The 24,657-nt window shown below is 34.0% G+C and overlaps 1 protein-coding gene and 1 long non-coding RNA gene across 2 annotated transcripts; one reads left to right on the top strand and one right to left on the bottom strand.

Annotated features, from left to right (window-relative positions):
* The first annotated feature begins 11,848 nt into the window (after window positions 1–11,848).
* Window positions 11,849–22,910, top strand: LOC120329732 (ras-related C3 botulinum toxin substrate 1-like). Its single transcript, XM_039396510.2, has 5 exons — window positions 11,849–12,444; window positions 16,751–16,891; window positions 20,157–20,232; window positions 20,884–21,074; window positions 21,680–22,910. Exons 3-5 carry the CDS (start codon window positions 20,227–20,229, stop codon window positions 22,059–22,061), a joined length of 579 nt encoding a protein of 192 aa, XP_039252444.2. The 5' UTR covers window positions 11,849–12,444; window positions 16,751–16,891; window positions 20,157–20,226; the 3' UTR covers window positions 22,062–22,910.
* On the bottom strand, window positions 13,780–18,255 carry LOC144430487 (uncharacterized). Its single transcript, XR_013479561.1, has 3 exons — window positions 18,123–18,255; window positions 15,013–15,108; window positions 13,780–14,351 (listed from the first exon to the last, which is right to left on the bottom strand). It is a non-coding gene; the product is annotated as an uncharacterized LOC144430487 (long non-coding RNA).
* Window positions 22,911–24,657: the final 1,747 nt, after the last annotated feature.

Genomic DNA, 24,657 nt, shown 5'->3' with positions numbered 1-24,657 from the left:
AAATGGAGTACTCCCCTGTTGAAGATACCCCTTTTTATCAAAATTACGTAAAGCGAAAAAGGGTTAAATTTTGCAATTTTCAAATGTTAATAGAAATATGTTCCGCTCAAGAGGCACGCGATTTTATAATTTCATATCAAAGTAGAATATATTAAGTTTATCACACACATTGAACCTAAAACTACTCAAACTTAGAAAAGGGAGTACTCCCCTGTTGAAGATACCCCTTTTCATCAAAATTACGTTAAGCGAAAACGGGTTGAATTTTGCAATTTTCAAATGTTAATAGAAATATGTTCCGCTCAAGAGGCACGCGATTTTATAATTTCATATCAAAGTAGAATATATTAAGTTTATCACACATATTGAACCTAAAGCTACTCAAACTTAGAAAAGGGAGTACTCCCCTGTTGAAGATACCCCTTTTCATCAAAATTATGTAAAGCGAAAAAGGGTTAAATTTTGCAATTTTCAAATGTTAATAGAAATATGTTCCGCTCAAGAGGCACGCGATTTTATAATTTCATATCAAAGTAGAATATATTAAGTTTATTATACACATTGAACCTAAAACTACTCGAACTTAGAAAAGGGAGTACTCCCCTGTTGAAGATACCCCTTTTTATTAAAATTACGTAAAGCAAAAAAGGGTTAAATTTTGCAATTTTCAAATGTTAATAGAAATATGTTCCGCTCAAGAGGCACGCGATTTTATAATTTCATATCAAAGTAGAATACATTAAGTTTATCACACACATTGAACCTAAAACTACTCGAACTTAGAAAAGGGAGTACTCCTCTGTTGAAGATACCCCTTTTTATTAAAATTACGTAAAGCAAAAAAGGGTTAAATTTTGCAATTTTCAAATGTTAATAGAAATATGTTCCGCTCAAGAGGCACGCGATTTTATAATTTCATATCAAAGTAGAATATATTAAGTTTATCACACACATTGAACCTAAAACTACTCAAACTTAGAAAAAAGAGTACTCTCCTGTTGAAGATACCCCTTTTCATCAAAATTACGTGAAGCGAAAAAGGGTCAAATTTTGCAATTTTCAAATGTTAATAGAAATATGTTCCGCTCAAGAGGCACGCGATTTTATAATTTCATATCAAAGTAGAATATATTAAGTTTATCACACACATTGAACCTAAAACTACTCGAACTTAGAAAAGGGAGTACTCCCCTGTTGAAGATACCCCTTTTCATCAAAATTACGTGAAGCGAAAACGGGTTGAATTTTGCAATTTTCAAATATTAATAGAAATATCTTCCGCTCAAGAGGCACGCGATTTTATAATTTCATATCAAAGTAGAATATATAAAGTTTATCACACACATTGAACCTAAAACTACTCAAACTTAGAAAAGGGAGTACTCCCTTGTTGAAGATACCCCTATTCATCAAAATTACGTGAAACGTAATAATGGTAAATTTTGCAATTTTCAAATATTAATAGAAATATGTTCCGCTCAAGAGGCACGCGATTTTATAATTTTATATCAACGTAGAATATATTAAGTTTATCACACACATTGAACCTAAAACTACTCGAACTTAGAAAAAGGAGTACTTCCCTGTTGAAGATACCCCGTTTCATCAAAATTACCTAAAGCGAAAAATTGTTAAATTTTGCAATTTTCAAATGTTAATAGAAATATGTTCCGCTCAAGAGGCACGCGATTTTATAATTTCATATCAAAGTAGAATATAATAAGTTTATTACACACATTGAACCTAAAACTACTCGAACTTAGAAAATGGAGTACTCCCCTGTTGAAGATACCCCTTTTCATCATAATTACGTGAAGCGAAAAAGGGTTAAATTTTGCAATTTTCAAATATTAATAGAAATATCTTCCGCTCAAGAGGCACGCGATTTTATAATTTCATATCAAAGTAGAATATATTAAGTTTATCACACACATTGAACCTAAAACTACTCGAACTTAGAAAAGGGAGTACTTCCCTGTTGAAGATACCCCTTTTCATCAAAATTACGTAAAGCGAAAAAGGGTTAAATTTTGCAATTTTCAAATGTTAATAGAAATATGTTCCGCTCAAGAGGCACGCGATTTTATAATTTCATATCAAAGTAGAATATATTAAGTTTATCACGCACATTGAACCTAAAACTACTCAAAGTTAGAAAAGGGAGTACTCCCCTGTTGAAAATACCCCTGTTCATCAAAATTACGTAAAGCGAAAAAGAGTTAAATTTTGCAATTTTCAAATGTTAATAGAAATATGTTCCGCTCAAGAGGCACGCGATTTTATAATTTCATATCAAAGTAGAATATATTAAGTTTATCACACACATTGAACCTAAAACTACTCGAACTTAGAAAAGGGAGTACTCCCCTGTTGAAGATACCCCTTTTCATCAAAATTACGTGAAGCGAAAACGGGTTGAATTTTGCAATTTTCAAATATTAATAGAAATATCTTCCGCTCAAGAGGCACGCGATTTTATAATTTCATATCAAAGTAGAATATATAAAGTTTATCACACACATTGAACCTAAAACTACTCGAACTTAGAAAAGGGAGTACTCCCTTGTTGAAGATACCCCTATTCATCAAAATTACGTGAAACGTAATAATGGTAAATTTTGCAATTTTCAAATATTAATAGAAATATGTTCCGCTCAAGAGGAACGCGATTTTATAATTTTATATCAAAGTAGAATATATTAAGTTTATCACACACATTGAACCTAAAACTACTCGAACTTAGAAAAAGGAGTACTTCCCTGTTGAAGATACCCCGTTTCATCAAAATTACGTAAAGCGAAAAATTGTTAAATTTTGCAATTTTCAAATGTTAATAGAAATATGTTCCGCTCAAGAGGCACGCGATTTTATAATTTCATATCAAAGTAGAATATAATAAGTTTATTACACACATTGAACCTAAAACTACTCGAACTTAGAAAATGGAGTACTCCCCTGTTGAAGATACCCCTTTTCATCATAATTACGTGAAGCGAAAAAGGGTTGAATTTTGCAATTTTCAAATATTATTAGAAATATGTTCCGCTCAAGAGGCACGCGATTTTATAATTTCATATCAAAGTAGAATATAATAAGTTTATCACACACATTGAACCTAAAACTACTCGAACTTAGAAAAGGGAGTACTCCCCTGTTGAAGATACCCATTTTGTTCAAAATTACGTAAAGCGAAAAAGGGTTAAATTTTCAAATATTAATAGAAAGTCCTTCCACTCGCGATTTTATTCCCCCCTCCTTTCAAATTTTTGGAAAACTGAAAAAGTAACAAATAGCGCGTGCGATTGCTTTCGCTAAAATTCCTGATTGTTTTTATCAGCGTGACGTGTTATTTAGGCCGTAAACACTTTTAGTTGGTGTTTATTCTCCCTGAATCACAACAATTATTTCACGACAACGATAATAATTACTTTATTTTTGCGCAGAATTGAAATTCGCTGAGAGTTATTATACAATCAATCGAAACTAAATACAATTAGGCATTAGGCCTGTTTATCTCATATTTTTACAACAAAAGATTGAGTGGTATTTTAGACTAATAATGTTTATATTTTGACGCAAGAAGACGTAACCGCGAGTTACGTTGGACACAAGATTATATCAATATAGAAGAAAGTTTCAGATTCTCGTAGCTATCATGAAATGAATATTTTACTGGAGAGAAAGTTGGTATACGCTGAAAAACTCGGCCTTTTTAACGAGAGCGCAATCGCGGCGACTGTTTCATAAGGGAATGGAAATTTCCGGTTTTAAACCCCCCCTGTTTTTAAAATCTTGACTGCGCGCCTGGCTGATTTTCATCATTCCACCGTGAGCTACATGTAACCCTAACAAAAACGATGAAATAAAGGCGCTCCGTAGTATGTGCACCAAGATGGCGGACACCGGAACGTAGAATGTGTACCAGGTTTGGGTTAGGGCATAATTTTATTCCCGTTCTATTTAGAGATGTACCGATACCGATTAATGTTTAATGTTTACTTTAACTGATTAAGATACACTGTACAGCAGGCCTGCACAACTCAAATTACCACGAGGGCCGCAAGCATAAATCTGAAGTCCCGGCGGGCCGCAAACTTTGCCACATACATGTTTCTCAAGATGTACTACAAATCAAAATAATATTGGAAAACAATTAAATTTAATGAAACACTTTCATTACTGGGGAGCTTAAAAATATGAAGACTCTTATTTTCTTCTATATAAAAACAAGGTACAGTATTTTTGCATATGAGATGGCAAATATGTATTTAGTGGTTCATCTACCTTGAAAACGCACCCTTCATTTCCAATATTTCTTTTTTATTAGAATTAGGTATTGCGTGTTGCAGTATAAACTGAGTGCAGGAAAATATTTTACTCAGTTTCAGTTTTGTAAAATCGCCCCAAATATATGAATGACAATTTATTTAGTCATATCAACCGTTATTAGATATTTCCATTGTAGGCTAGACAAGTTCTCTTCCGCCGTCATATTGAGACATTGTGGCGACGTCTTTCGCGACATCGTGGCGACGTCTTCCGCAACATCTTGGGGCCGAGTAACAACACTTTTCGCTTTTTCGGCTCCAATTCATTGCGAATGCGCTCAATCGAATCTCGCAAGATTCAGAAAACTAAAAATCGGCACGCATGCTTTTTCTGTTCTGCGTGCTTTTCCTGATTAATATAACCATCCACATAAAACTTTATGCATATATCTTTGTTTGAACCAGAAAACTGTCAAGAACAGTATAATATTCCAGTAAGACATGAACTTGTTGCAGCCCTGCAAGTGGTCACGAGACGCGCAAAAATCATGGACCGCAGAGATTTTTCCCAGTTTTTTGGGCAGGCACAGTAGAATTTTGATCCTGGTGCCAAGTTACCGACGACTTATCATTGTAATTTCATTTCGTTTGAGACGTCGATCAACTAGAGAAGGATATATATGATAAACCCGATAAAAAAGAAAGAGCTTGATTAATATTTGTGATTCTACTTTACAGTCCAGATTTTGAAAAAAGATTCTTTGTCACAATTTAGGATATCTTTTGATAACGAATACCCATCGCTAAGTAATCGAGCAATCAAACTATTGTCCATATTTTCAACCAGTTACTGCGTTATGCAAAAAGGCATTTTCATCACTAGCTTTAATTAAAACACAGCAAAGAAATCTGCCGCACGCCGGTGTAGAGCTACGTGTTGCAGAAACTTCTTCGAGGCCTCGTTTGCAATCCTATACTGGAAACGAAACAGCGGCAAAATTATCACTATAGTTAATAATGTTTGTACATGATTTCGCTTGTACATGTTGTTTATGTCAGATGTTTTATGTGTGTCTTTCTTACGCATAATGGGTGCCCAACACTGCATTTCTTTACGCAAATTTATGGGGTTGTTTTCTGTTTCACCCATTTCAATTTTTAGCCACATTATTTGATAGTTTTTTTTCGTGTGATATGTTTTTTAGTGTGCCTTTTTGTCTAGAAGCATATTGAGTGCCCGACACTCCATTATATTAAGCAAATTTATGTTATGCTTTTCTGTTCCGGTCATTTCAATTTTTGCCGGTCCGCGAGTACATTTAATTTTATTCTACCGGTCCGCCAGGGTAGAAAGGTTGGAAACCACTGGGCTAGACGAACAATCCGTTTAGTAGCAATAGATCTTCCTCTGTTGTACTTTTTTGACTGTTAAATTACATTTTTCTACAAAATCTGCCTAATTTATTTGAAATTTTACAGTAAATAGCAAAATCTTTTGTGCGAGAATTTTTGCACCATTCATAAATGACGGAATTGTTTTTTAAGTTTCAAATTTGAATTAAAAAAGGAACTTCAGTTTCATAAACTGCTAGTAAAAAAAATGGGGTTATTAAGAGGTTTCTAATATGAACTAATGGGTGTGAGATTGTATACCGATATTGTTTTAAGCGTGATTCAGTCTGAATACTGAGATATCTAAATCAGGGTTTCCCAAACTGGAGGGCCAGGGGTCTAGCGACGAATTTTGGGGGTCGCGAAGGGCACACAAATTTCACACAAAGTTAGACATTCAGTGAAACTAGTGAAAAACATAAATCTCACGATTTCGAATATGATCAGAGTAGCGGCGCGCTTGCATAACAATGCCGGCTTTGATTGTTAGACCCGAGAAGTGGCGTGTTTCCGAATCACCCGCGGGCCGTACAGAAGTATCTAGCGGGCCGAATGCGGCCCGCGGGCCGTATGTTGTGCAGGCCTGCTGTACAGTAACGCTAGTAATCTCGGTGTTCAATTAGAAAACTCATAAGCCGGCATGTCCAATTTGAATTTAATGTCAATATCGCGACCTTTGAATATCGTTGTTCGTGTTTAAAAGAATATCGAATATCACCCACACATTCTAGCGCCGCCGTCCTACGTTCGAATTAAAAGCATTTTACAAATATTTTATTTCGTGGCTAATCGTAATCGTCGACGCAATAAGTCAAAGCCAACATGAAAGAATATCGATCAGCACCGACAAAAAGGAGGCCTACCTATAACCGTCGAGGATGTTTTTTACTTTACTATTTTATAATATTCTACAATTGCTATCATATATTTTGAGACAGTCTAGAGGGCTAGGCGGTCACCTCAATATATCTATAAAGTAATTGTGTAGTTAAACAAAATTAAATTAATACCTGCGTAGAGGGATAATTGTGTCGGAATTTAGTTCATCGATGTCGACGGACTAAATGACACTCGTACTTGACGACAAACAATCAGAATTTATACCCGTGCCAAAAGTATATGTGCGGTTAATAGGATTTACGAATCGAATCGCATCTTTTCCGAATCGATTCGAATCAGATTTAAGCGATTCGGAAAAAGAGAGAGATTAACCGAAAAAAACAAAACATTGAAGTTTGTTAATAAATCGTTGTTTTCGGCGGCTTTAAATCTGCCGAATGCGTGCATGCGCACTCCAAATAACACCAAATTACGGGACCAAAAGAAATACATTCAACATTTGTTCATCGTTGTTTTCGGCGGCGTTAAAACTGCCTAATGCGTTTATGCGGCACTCCAAATAACATCAAATTACGGGACGGAAATGAATGAAAATAAATTTTTCGTGATTGACTTTTTTACTTATCTGCCGTCATTTGTTTCAAATTCGACACAACACACTCTTTTACGCATCACTCGAGATGATGTGTGGCGTAATTTCCACCAAACTGCAAGTTCAGTTTTCCACTAAATAGCCTAAGTTTCTATTATGCACGAATTTAAATAGATCGTATACTTAAAAATTCGTGATAATTTTGATGAAAATTTTCAACAGCACACCTGCGCTGCGACTGAGTTATTGTACGCCCTGTCATGATTGGATAAAGAATCAGCTACCGACGTCTAAATAATATTTAATTTTGATTGAAATTTAATTTGAACTTTGTTATGAGTCAATTATTTCTCGTACAATCGAAGAGAACTATTACTGAATGAGTTCATCGGCCGGCAATGTTAATTGACAATCATGTTTCTCATCTTAAAATATATATTTATTTTGTTTGCGTTTGTCAGGCTTCCACTCGAGTGGCGGTAAACGAAATCAGGGGGGCATAATGTAATAGCTAATACAAAAAAAAGTAGTATATACTTACTTTTAATTCTGTTAGCGCGATACAAGCGGGAATAATACATTTCGGATTATTTCTAGCAAATGTCATAACGGACAGGTGGGAGTAAATAATACTTGAGGTATGGCAACTTGTGCACTGTTTTATACTTGTGCACTGTTTAAATCAACACGTGCCAGATTTCATACCAGACCAAGCATTCTGTGCGAATGTCGTCTTACTTTAGCCCTGTTTGATCGAGATGAAGCGTCGATCAATTATCGCTGGTCAGCGCGGCGTCCGTTATGCACATTTGGACTTTCTGAATTACGAAATTAAACGTAGTCCACGATAATAATGAAGACCTAGTTAGCCAATAACGCTGTTAGCCACAAATAATATTGTCTGCAGTATTTATGAAAATTTTTGTTCGCAATCGTAGTCGGGTGAACGATTGTTTTTTCGAAATTAATGTAATTAATCGTGGTTAATTTTATCGTCTTCAGTCATATTCTTGCAAGCATTTCCCATTTATAGTAATTCAGATGCAATTAGAATGTTTTTGTCGTATTACTCTATGCTGCTAGCATAAATATAAAATATTGTACTGAAAATTTTGAAGATAAAGAATCGCTAATAAGGCCGGCCTCAATTCAATATAACAAGAAGTGAAACACCACATATACTGGAGTGGGACTGGGAAAGCAGTGCTGTTATTGTGTTTATGGCATAACAGTACAACTGTTTCCTGCTTATTATCTTATATGAATTCCGTCAAATTGCCTCAGTCCTGATACAAGTACAGCGTGTTTGGAGCTCAAAGATACACAATAATAACTCAATATTGTAAGACTCACAGATAAGTTGCAACAGTAAGTTTTTCATCAATGCATTTATTGGGGATATTTATGACCTACATCTTTTTTTATCATGATGGAAATAAGTGTGGCTTATTGACTGAAAAACCCTTATCATCCTTGCTATATAGCTTATTTCACTTTCAAGTTTTTCTCTTCTAGATTTGAGCTTTTTTGTGACTTTGAGCAAACATACGCATTCAATAAACAAAAAAAAGTTTAATGGAATCAGATTCGGAAAGATTCGATTCGAAAATTTTTGATTCGAGATTCGATTCGAAAAAAATGTATCCAGAAGTGGCAACCCAAGCCGTTGGTAAGGACCCCAATTCCGCTGTATGATTTAAAACTGGGCGCCTATAGTTGTTTTTTGTTATGTGCTGTGTTGATATATTTCTTCATAATTACTACGTAATATTAAAAATGTCAATATAAAAATTTGACAGCGAAAATAGCCAAATTAGTTGAGCTAGTTTGGCTGATAAATAGCTAAAAACACGTGAATCCTATTCTTTCGCGGGGATGGAGACATGTATGGCTCATGGCTCACGATCTCTCCAGACGAAAAATAAATTAAAAAGTAGTATTCCAACTAATCTTTTAAAAAAATTCTGGACCATATCAAAAGGGTAAATATATCGGAAATATCGGCCTTAATCCAACCGATGCCGATACCGAGAAATGACCGACATTGCCGATACCGATACCGATATATCTCTAGTTCTATCACGAGTTTGGGGACTAGCCAAATGACTCCTGTAGTATTTGTACCTGAAACCCTAACTTGGTACACATACTACGTTACGGTGTAGGCCATCACGGTGCACATAATACGGGAGTACCAAAATAAATTTTATCTTCTTTAGTATTTATCGCGATTTCATTGTTTCTGGCTACAAAACTAATGAATATTATATCTTTATTTGTCGCTGAGTTATAGTCAATTGAGTTTGCCATATTCAGATGTCATTGGTATCTTCCTGGTTTCATACGATTAAATTGCGGAACTTACGTATGCATCAAAGTCACGGTCACGATTATTTTTTGGTCCTGATGCGGTGACCCATTGTATACTGCACAAACACTAGAAAATATAAAACGTACAAAAATAAAAGAAACTTGGGTGAATGAAAATAAACTGGAAATTGAGGTAAAAGAACAGTAGACAATGATAAGGTGCTGTCAGCGATTATGTATTTTCATGCGATATAATTCTGCACCATGTGCGGGGCAAAGAGCAACATCCCAACCCATGCAAGAATATTTGGTTCTTGTTCGTCGAGATTGGCATGTGCTTTTACTTCAGAGTGAGGTTTCAACAAGTCAAGGCATTTATCGTGGATAAAATCTTTCAATACTTTTCCATCTTTCCGGACTCCACTATACAGAATATGTGCACTTACCATGCAAATGCTCATCAAGGCATCGAAGATTCTGAAATACCACCCTAGTCCCCTTTGAGGGAACAAATAGGTTCTCATTTGTTGGTCCATACGATCGACTCCACCCATGTACCGTGTGTGATTTACAATACACAAGGGCCTTTCACGCTTCTAGTACCCGTTCGTGCAGCTTTTCAAACGAACTTCCGTTGTAACGTAGGGGTTTGTGTGAATTGTGGATAACAACGCCAATATCTTCGTATCATGTCGCGTACAGGCCAAAATTTTGTTTAATCGCAGGAAGACGGCATAATCAAAAAGAATTGCATAAGCTATATGATAATTACTGGCGTCACATCCGAAGACGTTAACCTCGCGACGCACAGCTGGAGGCGCGATATCGACGATACCCACGTCGTCAGTGCGTCAGTGTGTTGTTCAACGGCAACGCAGGCAAAAAACTTAGCAAATTTTGCCAACTTTCCCGCTTCGTTGCTCGAAAAATTCAAATGCAACATCATGCGATTTTTTGTGTATGAAAAGGTAAATATCTTGGTTACCCAAATGTCAAACCTAATTTATTTTTTATTTTTTTTGGAAAACATCACTATTAATCGCTTCGATTTTTGTACCAATTTTTTGGGGGGAATATTTACGTTTATCTTTTAATCGAGCATTATAGAAAACAAATAATTCAATCATTAGATAGCTCTGAAAAAACTAAACAACTGTCAAACTTTGTTTTTTTTGTGGCTGTAACTGTTTTAAAAATATAGCCTTTAAAAACATGACTACGAAAACGTAATTTTGATAAATAGGGGTATCTTCAACAAGGAAGTACTCCCTTTTCTAAGTTCGAGTAGTTTTAGGTTCAATGTGTGTGATAAACTTCATATATTCTACTTTGATATGAAATTATAAAATCGCGTGCCTCTTGAGCGGAACATATTTCTATTAACAATTGAAAATTGCAAAATTTAACCCTTTTTCGCTTTACGTAATTTTGATGAAAAGGGGTATCTTCAACAGGGGAGTACTCCCTTTTCTAAGTTCGAGTAGTTTTAGGTTCAATGTGTGTGATAAACTTAATATATTCTACTTTGATATGAAATTATAAAATCGCGTGCCTCTTGAGCGGAACATATTTCTATTAACATTTGAAAATTGCAAAATTTAACCCTTTTTCGCTTTACGTAATTTTGATGAAAAGGGGTATCTTCAACAGGGAAGTACTCCCTTTTCTAAATTCGAGTAGTTTTAGGTTCAATGTGTGTGATAAACTTAATATATTCTACTTTGATATGAAATTATAAAATCGCGTGCCTCTTGAGCGGAACATATTTCTATTAATATTTGAAAATTTACCATTTTTACGTTTCACGTAATTTCGAGTAATAGGGGTATCTTCAACAAGGGAGTACTCCATTTTTTAAGTTCGAGTAGTTTTAGGTTCAATGTGTGTGATAAACCTAAAATATTCTACTTTGATATGAAATTATAAAATCGCGTGCCTCTTGAGCGGAAGATATTTCTATTAATATTTGAAAATTGCAAAATTTAACCCGTTTTCGCTTTACGTAATTTTGATGAATAAAAGCATAATCGACACGGGATATTTATAAAAAATTAGTTGCTAACTATTTATTATGCTTATTTTACCAACCAAATTTAATGCTTTTGCTTTGTAAATGGTAATTTTAGTTATATTTAATAAATATCTTTTCTTTTTTGTTATGTTAATTTTACCTGTCTACATTTTTTATATTTATAAAAATGTGTATTATATTACATATTTATAAAAAATTAGTTGCTAACTATTTATTATGCTTATTTTACCAAGCAATTAATGCTTTTGCTTTGTAAATGGTAATTTTAGTTTTATTTAATAAATATCTTTCCTTTTTTGTTATGTTAATTTTACCTGTCTACATTTTTTCAGTTGTAAATAATGACACGCCTACAATTCTGCCAAGAATTTTAACCTTTTCGCCTCGCCGCACACAAAGGTCAAATTTTACTAGCTTCACAGCGGTATCTTATCTCGACAAGCAAACCAATAAAATTGAAATCATGTGTAATAAGAATGAAGCAGTTTTAATCAATTTAGCCTAGATTCAAGAACAACTTGGAGCTAGAATTGACAGCATTGAAAAAAACACTTCTTCTTCAAGCCAATCTTTAAATGAAGTGAAAATGAAACAAGACAATTTTCAAAGAAGCCAATCTGAAGATAAGCAAAAAGTGTTACAACTTGAGGATTTGGTTTTGAAACAAAAAGCTGCAATAAATGAGTTGCAACAAATGTTATCATCTATTGAGGATGAACTTGAATATGTTGCTGAAGTTCAAGAACATTCACAACAGTATGGCTGTATGGCAGGAGGTTAAATCTGGAAATTGTGGGAATACCTTACCAGAAAAATGAAATCACAAACCAGAAAGTAATTGAAGTTGCTAAACTGGTTAATGTTGAACTTAATTATAAAGACATTTCTACCTCTCATAGACTGGTTGCGGCCTGCGGGTGAGAAATCTCCAATAATTGTTCGCTTTTGCAGACGAGACAAGAGGAATTAACTGTATCGTAAAAAAGCTAACCTCATTAAAGAGAATGGAGGTAAAAAAAATTTTATAAATTAACATTTAACAGAATGGCAAAAGTTTTTATATAATGAAGCTCGTATTTTGGAAGATCAATTTAAGTATAAATACATATGGACACACTCCAGCACTCAGGAAATGTATACGTCGGCAAATAGTCTGAAAATCTTGAATGAGGATGATCTATATAAAATTCGATGATCATTTATTATTATATACCCTTGTTTATAATCATGAGGTTTTCATGTGTAATTTTATGTTACCATTATTCTAATGTCTTCTTCTAAAAAATGTAAAGTCTGCCATAACCATTTCACAGATAATGATAATTTCATCCCATGCGACTTATGCAATAATCTAATTCATTTTACCTGCTCGAAGCTGAACCATGAGCAGTTCGGTCTGTTAGGAAATTCAGACACTTCTCACCATTGTAATTTATGCTTGATCAGTAGTTCACCAATCAGGGCTGTAATGAAAGACCAATGCTGTTCCACTGCTAATTCAATCAGCCAGTCATGTTTGACTGATGTAGATGACTGGTCACTTGGATGTGAATATATTGATCCTAATAATGTTGTTAAAAAAGTGATGTCAAATTGCAATGCAAGTTTTAATATTCTTCATTTTAATGTAAGAAGTTTACACAAAAATAGTCCACAAATTGAATATCTGTTAGGTCCAAGCAAAATATTGCCTGATGTAATGGGTATTTCTGAGACTAAGCTGGGAGAGGCCTCACCTGATGTATCCATTACGCATTACTGGATATGATTTTATTCGTAAAGACTCTTGCACTAAAGCAGGAGGTGTTGGTCTATATTATATTAGAAAGTATCACATCTAATATACGCGACGATCTTAATTTAAATTCTACTGGATGCGAAGACCTATGGATTGAAATTGATCAAGCTGGATCAACCCAAAACACAAAAATCATTATTATAGCTGTTGTATATAGGCACCCATCATATAAATTGGATGATTTCCTTGATAAATTTGTTAAGTCCCTAAATGTAATAAGCTCTAGGGGTGTGTGTGCCTTTATAGTTGGTGACTTCAATATTGATTTGATGAAAGATCAAATTGATAATAATGTAACTAAATATGTTGATAGTGTCCATTCTTGTGGTTTTTTATGTGGTATTAATAAACCCACACGGGTTACTAGTTCAACAGCTACTGTACTACATCATTTTTATTTTAATAAGCTAGAATATAAAACGAATACTAGCATCATAAAATATGACATCTCATATCATTTCCCCATCTTGGCTCATATACACCTCAAATGCAAGAAGTCACAAATTAAAACACTGAGACGTGATTATAGTAACTTTAATGCTGATAATTTCAAAGATCACTTAAGTCTCGTAGTTGATAAAGATATTTCCAGTCCAGATATAAATAAAAATTTCAATCAGTTATAAATACAATAAAATCTGTGGTTGACCAGCATATTCCCTATGAAGCTAATTCAAAAAATAGTATACTGAAGCTGAAACCATGGATTTCCAAGGATCTTTACAGATCGATAAAAACCAAAAATAAGATGTACAGTAAATGTTGTAAAAATAGATCTCAGTTAAAGTTAAGAGAATACAAGTTATCTAGGGCTCTTACTAAGGCTAAACAAGATTATTATAAAGCAGTTCTTTCTCGCTACCAAAAAGATATTGCAAAAACATGGATTCAGATTCGTGAAATTATTGGCACTTCATCAAAGAAAAACAAATTATCTTCCTATCTTATAGTTAATGGAAATAAAATTAATGATGGCAATGCAATTTGTACTGCTCCTAACCAACATTTTTTAGAAGTTGGTCCTAAACTTGCTTCACGAATAAGTCCAGTTGCAGCACACCATATGCCCCCTTTGGGACAAGCACGAATGAGTCTTTTTTCCTTCGTGATACAACTCCCCTGGAAATAGAACAGCAAATTGACAAACTGGATGTGCACAAGGCTGTAGGTAGTGATTCAATACCCATAAAGATTTTCAAAATTGCCAAGTTTGTCTTGTCACCTATTTTGTCTGAAATTTTTAACAAAAGTTTCCATGAAAGTGTATATCCAGATATTTTAAAAATAGCAAAGGTTGTGCCACTCCATAACAAGGGGATTAAATATGACCCAAACAATTATAGGCCTATTTCTCTCTTATCGCAAGTAGCCAAAATGTATGAAAATATTTTATATAATCGAATCAAATATTTTTTTGAAAAAACATGTGCTTTAAGTCTCTCTCAGTTTGGTTTTAGAAATAATTATTCTACTGAATTAGCAATAGCTAGGCTTAAGGAAATGATAATGCATAATAGTACAAACAAAAAGATAACATGCGCGATTTTTTTGGACCTCGCTAAAGCGTTCGATACGGTTAACCACTCGATCTTACTGCATAAATTACGCCATTATGGTATAAGAGGGAAATCACTTAATCTTATTACGTCATATTTAAGCGGACGCCAGCAATATGTTCAAAATGGGGAATTTTTTTCTGAAATGGGCATAATCAAATGTGGAGTGCCACAGGGCTCTACAATTGGCCCACTGCTTTTTTTATGCTATATAAATGATCTACCGGCTGCATCTTCTTTCTATTCCACGCTTTTTGCAGATGATACTTCTCTTTTGAAGTCCGCTTCATCTCTGTCCGAACTTGAGACTGTGGTGAACACTGAAATACAAAAGGTTCATATTTGGCTTAAGGCAAATAAATTATCTTTAAATTATTCTAAAACAAAATTTATGCTTTTTTGTAATAAGGGAATAGATACTACTAACTTCAAACTCTCTCTAGGCAGTAAAATAATTGAGCGAACTAATAGTATAAAATATTTGGGGGTCACGATAGATGATAATTTAAGCTGGAATCCGCATATTAGTCAACTAGCCAAGAAGTTATCACAAACCGTCTGTATTTTTTATAGACTAAGACACATTTTGAATTTAAAAACGCTGAAAGTAGTTTATTATAGTTTATTTCATTCACGACTGCAATATGGAATACTTAGTTGGGGATCAGCCGCCAAGTCTCTATTACAGCCAATCCAAGTCTTACAAAATAAAATAATTAGGTGTATATCATTTTCAGAGAGGAGTCGTATAACAAACATCCGACTTTTCTGTCAAAATGAAATTTTACAGCTATCAGAGATGCATACTTAAGAAAATTGCAAAATTTATGCATCGGCATGAAAATGGGCTTCTCCCCCCTGCTTTCAAGGACTATTTTACTCATTTTAAAGATGTACATAAGTATGGTACTAGATCCAAAAAAATTAGATCCTATTTTACACCACAGGTTTCCACTGATGTTGGGAAGCGATCTTTAAAATATAATGGCGTGCAGGTTTGGGGTGGTGTCCCATCTGAAATAAAAAATGTGTCTCTCTCTTTTTACTAAGAAAATGAAAAAGCTTTTGCTAACAATGTATTCAGATTAGTTAACATTTTTTTTTTTTAAAACCGTCATTAATATGATTGAATATTGAAATATCTATTATTCTTTCAGTTTGCATTATATCTTCAACTTCCGATTGTATATCAGTGTATATTTCCTCAGGATTAGTTTATACTGTTTAACAAGAGAGTTATGCTCAAATATATGGACAAGTAGAGCCACATAATTTTAATGACGTCATAGAAAAAAAAAAAAAAAGTAATAGCCTCCTGGAAAAAATTCCATCTTTAACCAGTGAAAATTTCAATGCCATTTGGGGTAGTATTCGAAGAGTAAAGCGATTTTTTTAATTATGATGTTGACGAAAAACAACAACAACATAATATTGTTCGTTATGTCCACTACGTGTCCAATAATTGTCTTACTCTTACCTTAATATTTATATAACATGGTGCAAATGTGTCTGTGCTATTCTGTTCATTTATATTTCATACTGAGCCCGACTCGGTTATGGCGATCTGTAATGTACTAAATCACAATGTAGCACTGGTATTATATATATTTTACACATGTCCTCTAAACTCTATCACAATGTGCTTTTAGTGTTGAATCGTGGAACTAAAATATTTGCCGACTCATTCTCCGTCTTTTTTATATTTATATTGTGACAATTAATTCCGACTTCTTAATCAATAACAGTGTTAAATTGGTCAGCAGCCTTGATAACCTTCAACGGTCTTGCATACTGGCCAACACAAAACAATGTGTAAATTGGACTACTTCTATAAACATCATCGATATTGTTTTATACGGTTTTTCATTGTTTTCATTATAGTCTAACTCTCTAAAAATTATCGATATTATTTAATATTGTTTTTTCATTGTTTGTGGAAATAAATCTCTCTCTCTCTCTCAGTCAAATTCAAGAAAAGTCTAGAAGTGGACCACAATGTCGCAATAGAAATTCAGATTGATCAGATGCTCCGTTAATCTAGTAATAAAAAATTTTACCGGATGCATCATTGAAATGTGTTCCCTCAAAGTTCAATAATATTATGTAAGTATTTTATTTTTTTATGTTCATTTAGGGGGTCTCATGTAGTTTCCTACCTAACATACTTCTAGCGGGCGTAGCACAACAATTTTTTCATGTGTCAATCCTAACCCCCACCTGACTATGCCACCCAAAAATTACGTCTCTACGACGTCACAGTGACGTAATAGAGACCTTCAAACTATACGAACTGTCATCCAAGGCGCGCACGTCTGCGCACCCGAAATCGAACGGCTATTTCTCTCGTTTTTAACGTCGCGACAATCTCAATATGAGAGAGATCGCTGACGTTAGTAAGTTCTTCATCGTCGGCGCCGATGCCATTTCGGACGATAGTACGTATATTTGACAAGCTCTATGACGTGATTGTGATGTCGTAGTGACGTAATTTTTGGATGGCATAGTCAGGTGGGGGTTAGGATTGATATGTCAAAAAATCGTGATGCTACGCCCATTAGAAGTATGTTAAGTAAGAAACTACACGAGACCCCATTTAGGTACCTTAATCTCGGCTGTAATTTAATGTGTATTCTTAACACTTTCCTGCCTTATCATTCACTTCAATATTTCCTTCAATCAGTCTTTGCTTTCTTTCCTTGATATTTTGTATTGAAATTCCTATTTGCACTTTTTCATTCTCTGCTGGTTCCAATCTGCGGACTAGTGCATATTGGAGTGAGGACTGATAGTAATTTGGAAGGCACAGTATTGTAACCATTTTCCTGTATTTTCTGGTCCAAAGCTGATAAAAAGTTGACCCCAGAAAAATAAAAATACGCCAAGCCATCCCAGAAATTTATGCGAAAAAATGAAAATTTTCTATTTTGGAACTCTTCTTTCCTCCCTTCATTATTCATAAAACTACTTAATGAATCGGTTGCTAATCGTATATGTAAAACTACTTTGTTTAATTTTGAATGGATTCAAAGCTAATCCTATGTGCAAGTGGGACTCCCGTATTTGTACAATTAGGTACCGTAGTTGTTATGTATTCATGTATAAGTATTTATAGTAATAATAAAAAACTAAAAAATATCAGAAATACTACAGTGAATGCAAAGCAAAATTCCTTTCCCAAAACGGCAAAATTCCTAAAGGTTGAGAAACGCATTAGATCGTGAATTCATATTTCCATGATTTCAAATGAGTTTGAGGGGGATTCTACTGTTAGAGAACTATATTTTCGGGTTTTTGTTTATCCTATTTCAGAATACTAAAGGTAATAATTTGAAACCTGAATATTTTTTTCCAGAAGTTGCTTTTGAATTCCCTCCAATTACAATTGCGAAAAAGAGGTAATTCGAACTTTGATAATTGAATTGAACTTCTCCAGGCAGGAGAGCTGCGAACAGAATTGCCTCAACTAGTTGCTAACATTGCTATATATGAACAAATCAATTGTTTTGTTAGTGGCCCCCTTATTACAGATATTTTTATCCCTCAAAATTTAGGTTGTGCCTTTTTTAGCAAAAATGACTTGACAGGTCACTTTGTGATTCCATACCCTTGCTATATTATATGATGCTGTAATCCACAACTGACAAAATTATACAATGTAGTCATCAATAGCTATCTAGGTGCTTTTATACCTATCTATAAAAGTAATTTGACAGTGACGTAACAAAATCATTCAATGAATCAGATGTCAAAGAAGCTGGTCCAGTGATCTTTCATTAAACCTTGTTCATATGTTTTTGTTATTGCAATTACGACTCCCACAAAATACGTAGGTCAACTGAAAATTTGAATTATGCGCATAGATGAAATTGAGGTTTTACAAATATATATAATATATGGTTTCAATTTTCTCAATCATATTTTATGTAGTTCTAAAACTTGAAAAAAACTTCTGCATTTCGTTTCAACCAGAGCTGTTTGGCTATGAATGGTAAGAATAATGCGTGTTCAGTTGTTCACACAAGATGTTGTCATATCTAATAACTCTGTCATGTGATTCAGAAGGAAGTGATTCAACTGTTGTGACAGCATACAATATAAATATATTCTTATGTAGCCTCTATGCATTAGTAGTCCTTTGGTAATACTTGTCAGCTTTGCATTGTTAAGTTAGGTGATGGTGTTTGAAATTTTAGAGGCAAATATCTCATAAGTGGAATTTTAGCCAGTTTTAATAAGACATATAAATACAAATTTAATATTTGAATTAGGGTAATACATTACAAGTGCAAAAATTAAATATATGGCTAGGTGTTTTCTGTTTGATGAAGTCACCATAATTAGTTCATGGCTGTCTGACATACTAACCCTGTGGGTTTGTACTAAGCTATTAGTTAATAAATAGTAATTTTATTGAAAATAATTGCACTAATAATAAATATTAAATAAAATAAAATTACAAAATTCCCAATTCAAACTATGTGAGATAGGAAATGTTGATAATGAAAAGAGAAAAATGTTTCAAGACAAGAGATACTAGAATTTGTATTCTGGTTAATTTATTTCTAAGAAGTTTTTTTGATTTTTGATCTTCGTACATGGTGCTATTGACCAATTCATTTAATAGTTATAATTCTAATGTGTTGAGTTTTAATTTAAAGAACTTTTGTTTCATATTAATTGCAAAAACCTATTCTTAGTACTCCTTTGATTGTGATTTTCATAGCAGAATTATAGATCCGATAATAATATTTGATCATCCCTTAAAACTTTTATTTCCATATCAGAGTGTGTTTTAGCTACAAAATGAGCGCAAGCGTTCAGTTTGTCTGTTACGGAAAATCATAGCAGTGGTTGCGTCTTTAATAATTGCGAATGAAAAAAGGGATTACCGTTACCGCCCTCATAAGTAATAGTTGTGAACATCATCAGAAGAGAAATGGTTCTTTAATCCTAAATGGGAGATGGATTTTTTATATGACACAATGTTTACTAAAAATGAAATCAGTTCAAATGCCTGCACAGAAATGATCAAGCTGGCATAAAAATAACAGCAATTGACATAAAAATATGTCTCTATGTTATTAACAACTTTTTTCATTTTAAGTATTTACTGGCGGAAGGGAATATCGACCCTTGTGCCCTTGCCTCACTTCAAACTGTAGATTTAAAACTATTAACTATTTAAATATATGGAATTCATTAGAATTATTCGATTCCCAAACCCAATTCTTTAATGAAATATAACTCATAAAAGACTTAGAACTCACTAGCGGCTGTAGTCATTTTACAAAAACATAATGTGGCCGTCTATAGAAAAAAGTTGAACACCCCTGATCTAAATCATTGTATTTTATGGTATTGAATACAGCATACAACGTGCATTGTAAAAACATCTATCATTAATTAAAGTGCAAACAAAATCCAGAGTTGCAAACAGTATGCAAGTAAGCATTTTCTAATTATTTTTTTCATGCATTCATACTAGATCTCTCCCAAAGTCGATATAAAATTTTCTGTATGCTTGAAAAATTTGCAATCTGGGTAGATCAAATTCTGAGGGAGTACAGTGAAATCAAATTAGCATATTTCATGATATTTATTATCTACCGGTAGTTCTTTTTCTAACACAATAAGAGTATGTATTATGGTGCTGTGTCCGACCTTCTGAATAACCTGAGATGAGGTTGACAGCATTGCATGAAATTCAGCTATTTACGAATAAATGATAGACATGCTTATTTTTTATAGTAAGCCTTGACATTTTACAGACACAAAATGTTTCTTTGGACAAGGTACATTAAATGCAATGGAAGCTTAGCCAATGATTAGTGTATTTGCTTAATATACAAGTTAAGCAAAGTACATTGTGCCCATGTTTGGGATAAGGTTTCTTTATTTCATACCAAGCATGGTTTACAAACTGAACATGAAGAACAGAAATAATATTCTATTATGCTGTTTAAAATAGTAAATGGTGAAGGTCATTTCTTGAATGTCTATTTTCTCTCGAGGTCAATGCCAATTAGGAGTTACTTGCTTTGTCAGTCTGCAAATGAAAATCAGTGTTTTTCTCTAAAATTTTGATACCATTTCAGGCAATAAAGTGTGTCGTGGTCGGAGATGGAGCTGTTGGTAAAACATGTCTTTTAATCAGCTACACTACCAATGCGTTTCCTGGAGAATACATCCCTACTGTGTTCGATAATTATTCAGCTAATGTTATGGTTGATGGACGACCTGTTAACTTAGGTTTGTGGGATACTGCAGGACAAGAAGATTATGACAGGTAATGGTTTAGCAACATTATTGTTACTGAAATCATGACTGGAAGAATTATCCATTTTTCTGAAAAAAACAGTCATTTCAAAGTCACCACAATTGAATAATGACTTAGTCCAATCTTATTGCAAACATTATTATATTCTCTTATTTTGCTTTGTTTCAAAAAAATTTATTAGTTATTTCGAAATGTAATAAAGATACACTTCCTAGTGTAATCAATTTTGAGTTATTGACATAATTTCCCCCACCCTTGAACCATCGGTTATTACAACAGCTATCCTGTCAGATAAAATAAGAAATACGGTAACCCAAAAGGGAAACAATGTTTTTGTGGGCTTCGATTTAAATATATGTTTCGGAAGATACTGACTGGTAACTCCTAGCGAAATTCAAATTCTTCATGTTACTCTCCCGGAGAGTCTCTTCGCCATCTTAAACTAAAGGTTTTTTGATTTTAACACATCATGGTACATTTCCCCCTAGTTTGAAATTCATGGTAAATTTTAGCATGGATGGAATATATAGTAGCGGTAACATCAGATGATTTTATGTATTAAAACCAACTGCAACGGTTCATAAAAGTTATCTCATCGAGTCTTGTTTTTTCAGACTTCGTCCTCTCTCTTATCCTCAGACAAATGTATTCTTGATCTGCTTCTCTGTTGTATCACCGGCATCGTATGAAAACGTTCGTGCAAAATGGTACCCAGAAGTGTCCCACCACTGCCCAAACACCCCAATTGTTTTAGTTGGAACAAAGGTCGACTTACGTGATGACATGGACACTATAAATCATCTCAAAGACAAGAAGCTTATTCCTGTTGCTACCACAGCTGGTCTACAACTAGCTAAAAACATTGGTGCTGTCAAATATCTTGAATGTTCAGCTCTTACTCAAAAAGGTCTTAAGATTGTCTTTGATGAAGCAATTCGTGCAGTTCTCTTCCCACCGGTGGTGAAACCCAACCAGAGATCTTGTGATATTCTGTGAAAACATATAAATGAAAAATAATTTATTCTTTGGATGCACTATGATGTTAGTAATTTCATTACTCATACTAAAAATTTTACACATTACATTTATCGGGTACTCCCGTAGTATGTGTACCAGGCTGGGGCATAATTTTCATTTTCTTTATTTTAGTTCTATTGCGAGTTGTCGAACTGTCTGTGTTAGCTAAGTGAATATATACCCTCTGTCCTTAGGTTTTTAATTAATTCATTTATTTAATATACAATGGTTTATGCTAAATTCTCGGTTAAACATGTCTTATTCAAGAATATATTAATACTAATTAAAATATTATTTTGAAATGTACTCAGAATAATAAAAATTTTCGTTTTGACGAACCCTACTGTTAAAATCATGATACTGTTTTTATTTCTACTATTTAATAACACTCAAAAGTGATAATAATCAAGACTTGATAATCATTCTTCTTTTTTGTGATAATTCAGGTTGTTTGTAATTTTTATATCATATAAGGGCGTCATGAGCCACTGTATTTCATATAAAAATATTTTTTAGTTTTGTCTGTTCTCAAAAGCACATATTACATAGGATTTGGAATTTTGGAAAGGGATTTATGAAAAAAAAAGGAGCTTCGATTTATATTTGCTTACAAACATTTTTTAAGCAGTCCTTCGAAAAAATAAACTCATATTGCATGTTATCAAATATCTTATATCAGTGTTGTTGTAGTGTTGATATACTTACATATTGATTTTAAGTAATTTTGAGAGGTTGATCAGATCAGTTACTAAATTTATATTTTTTTTATACATGCATAGAACATTTGAATGATTTGAATTAATCCCGAATAAAGGTCAAGTATTATTGGTCTGGGTGTGATCCTGATATTTTAAGGTTAGTTTCAAAATCCAAGTCTAATGTACGAAAGAATAAAGATACAAAATTGTTTCCACAAGAGTGATATACATTTAGTAAAGCATTTTCCATTCTATATTGCACTAAGTTCAACTTCGGCCATCGACGTAGGTAATAAACTTTTAGTTGTGACTAGTAAGTCGCAGGCGCGTGGAGGACTTTACACTAGAACTGGACTATACAGAGAAAATATTGTCTTTGGCAATTCAAGCGCGTGTGAGGTGGACCAAATTTGATCTGGACAAATAATCGATATTCCATGTTATATAAATGGTTGCCGCATCATGCCGGCACGTAGTATTTGTTTAGATAAATTTCAGAATACGTTTCTAAGCATGTACGATACACGCTTATTGGTAAATGGACACCAGGAAATAGCAATACCTATTTATGCTGAACTCTCGACCGAATGAGTCAACGCTGCTTGTTTTGTGGATACGGCTTGCGGAAGTCTACGTGCTGCAACAGAACCTTGAATTGATCTTAAGAAATGTTTTGCGTTGTTATGTCTGTAACAAGTTATTTTATAAACGTAGCCGCCGGGTATGGGTATTGGGCAATATATTAGGTAGGATGAGGTTTTAAGCTTACCGTAATATGAAGTCAGAATTTTGGTTCTAGTTGTTTTAATGTTTCACGGCAATGTGAGATGATTATGGGGGTGTAATTTGACGTAACTGGTTTGATGACATGACCAAGCATTTTATGCGAAAAGCTTAGTAAAAACAAAGGAAATGTTGGCATTTGTGCAGGCCATTTTGCACTGCGCCAGTAATTGGTCGTAATTATCTTACACTGCCAAAGACCTTACACAGAAAAACAAGCAACGTCTTGTATGAAATCCAAAACAGGAATGAATTTATTATCCGCGATAACACGCGCTATTGCGCGAGAGAAATAATACGAGGAAAACGAAATCAGCGAGGCATATCGTAATCAGTCGACGCTTCAGATGCGTCGGCAGTACAAACACTTATTATCACACAATAAAGGACAAACACCCGTTACTATATAACTGGCGCATCCCTTCTTCTCTCCTTCGCTCCCATAATGGGTATTACTATGAAAAACATTACTAAAACTTAGTAAAATGACGAGAAAGTATAGGTCACTTAAAAACCGAATGCCATAGTAAACGAAATTGTAATCAAAACAAATGCAAAACCGGGCTTATTCTAAAATGTAATCACTCAAATATGAAGGCTTACGATGCTCACGACGGGGGTAGCGAGATTGTGGTGCTGGGCCATCTTGCAAAAATAATTCTGGTGGTCCAGGAGGGGGAACATTCGCAGTAGGTAATTGGGGGAGTAAATCTACAAATGAGCTTGGTAGTAGCGGAGGATAGAAATCCTCAGAGTTCTCGTCATTGATTGTGGTATCTGGTATAACTTGGGAAGGGGAAGGTAATGTGGGTGAAACTAAAAAACAATCAGACTTTCGAACTTTGTACGAATTGGCTCGAAGCTGATTACCAATGAATTTTTTTATATTACACCAGTCACCATTGACAGACACAACCAAGTACCTGTCCCGGGCTTTAGTTTTTTTGCGGTCAGCATATAAATATACAAGATCACCTACACGAATCATGGGAGATATAGGAATAGGGTTACGGCATTTTGACTTTTGGCTGGGCTTATGGTTCTGGAGTCGACTAGCATATTGTTTTTCAATCATGTGTCTGTCTTCCATAGGA

This window comes from Styela clava, chromosome 12 (assembly GCF_964204865.1).
Source record: "Styela clava chromosome 12, kaStyClav1.hap1.2, whole genome shotgun sequence".
NCBI lineage: Eukaryota > Metazoa > Chordata > Ascidiacea > Stolidobranchia > Styelidae > Styela > Styela clava.
The sequence above is the reverse complement of the archived record's forward strand: the minus strand, read 5'-3'. Positions and strand labels throughout refer to the sequence as shown.

Excerpts from the sequence above, each read along its gene's own strand:
- LOC120329732 (XM_039396510.2), top strand. Across the intron at positions 21,075-21,679 it reads GGACAAGAAGATTATGACAG|ACTTCGTCCTCTCTCTTATC; the intron begins GTAATGGTTTAG and ends TTGTTTTTTCAG.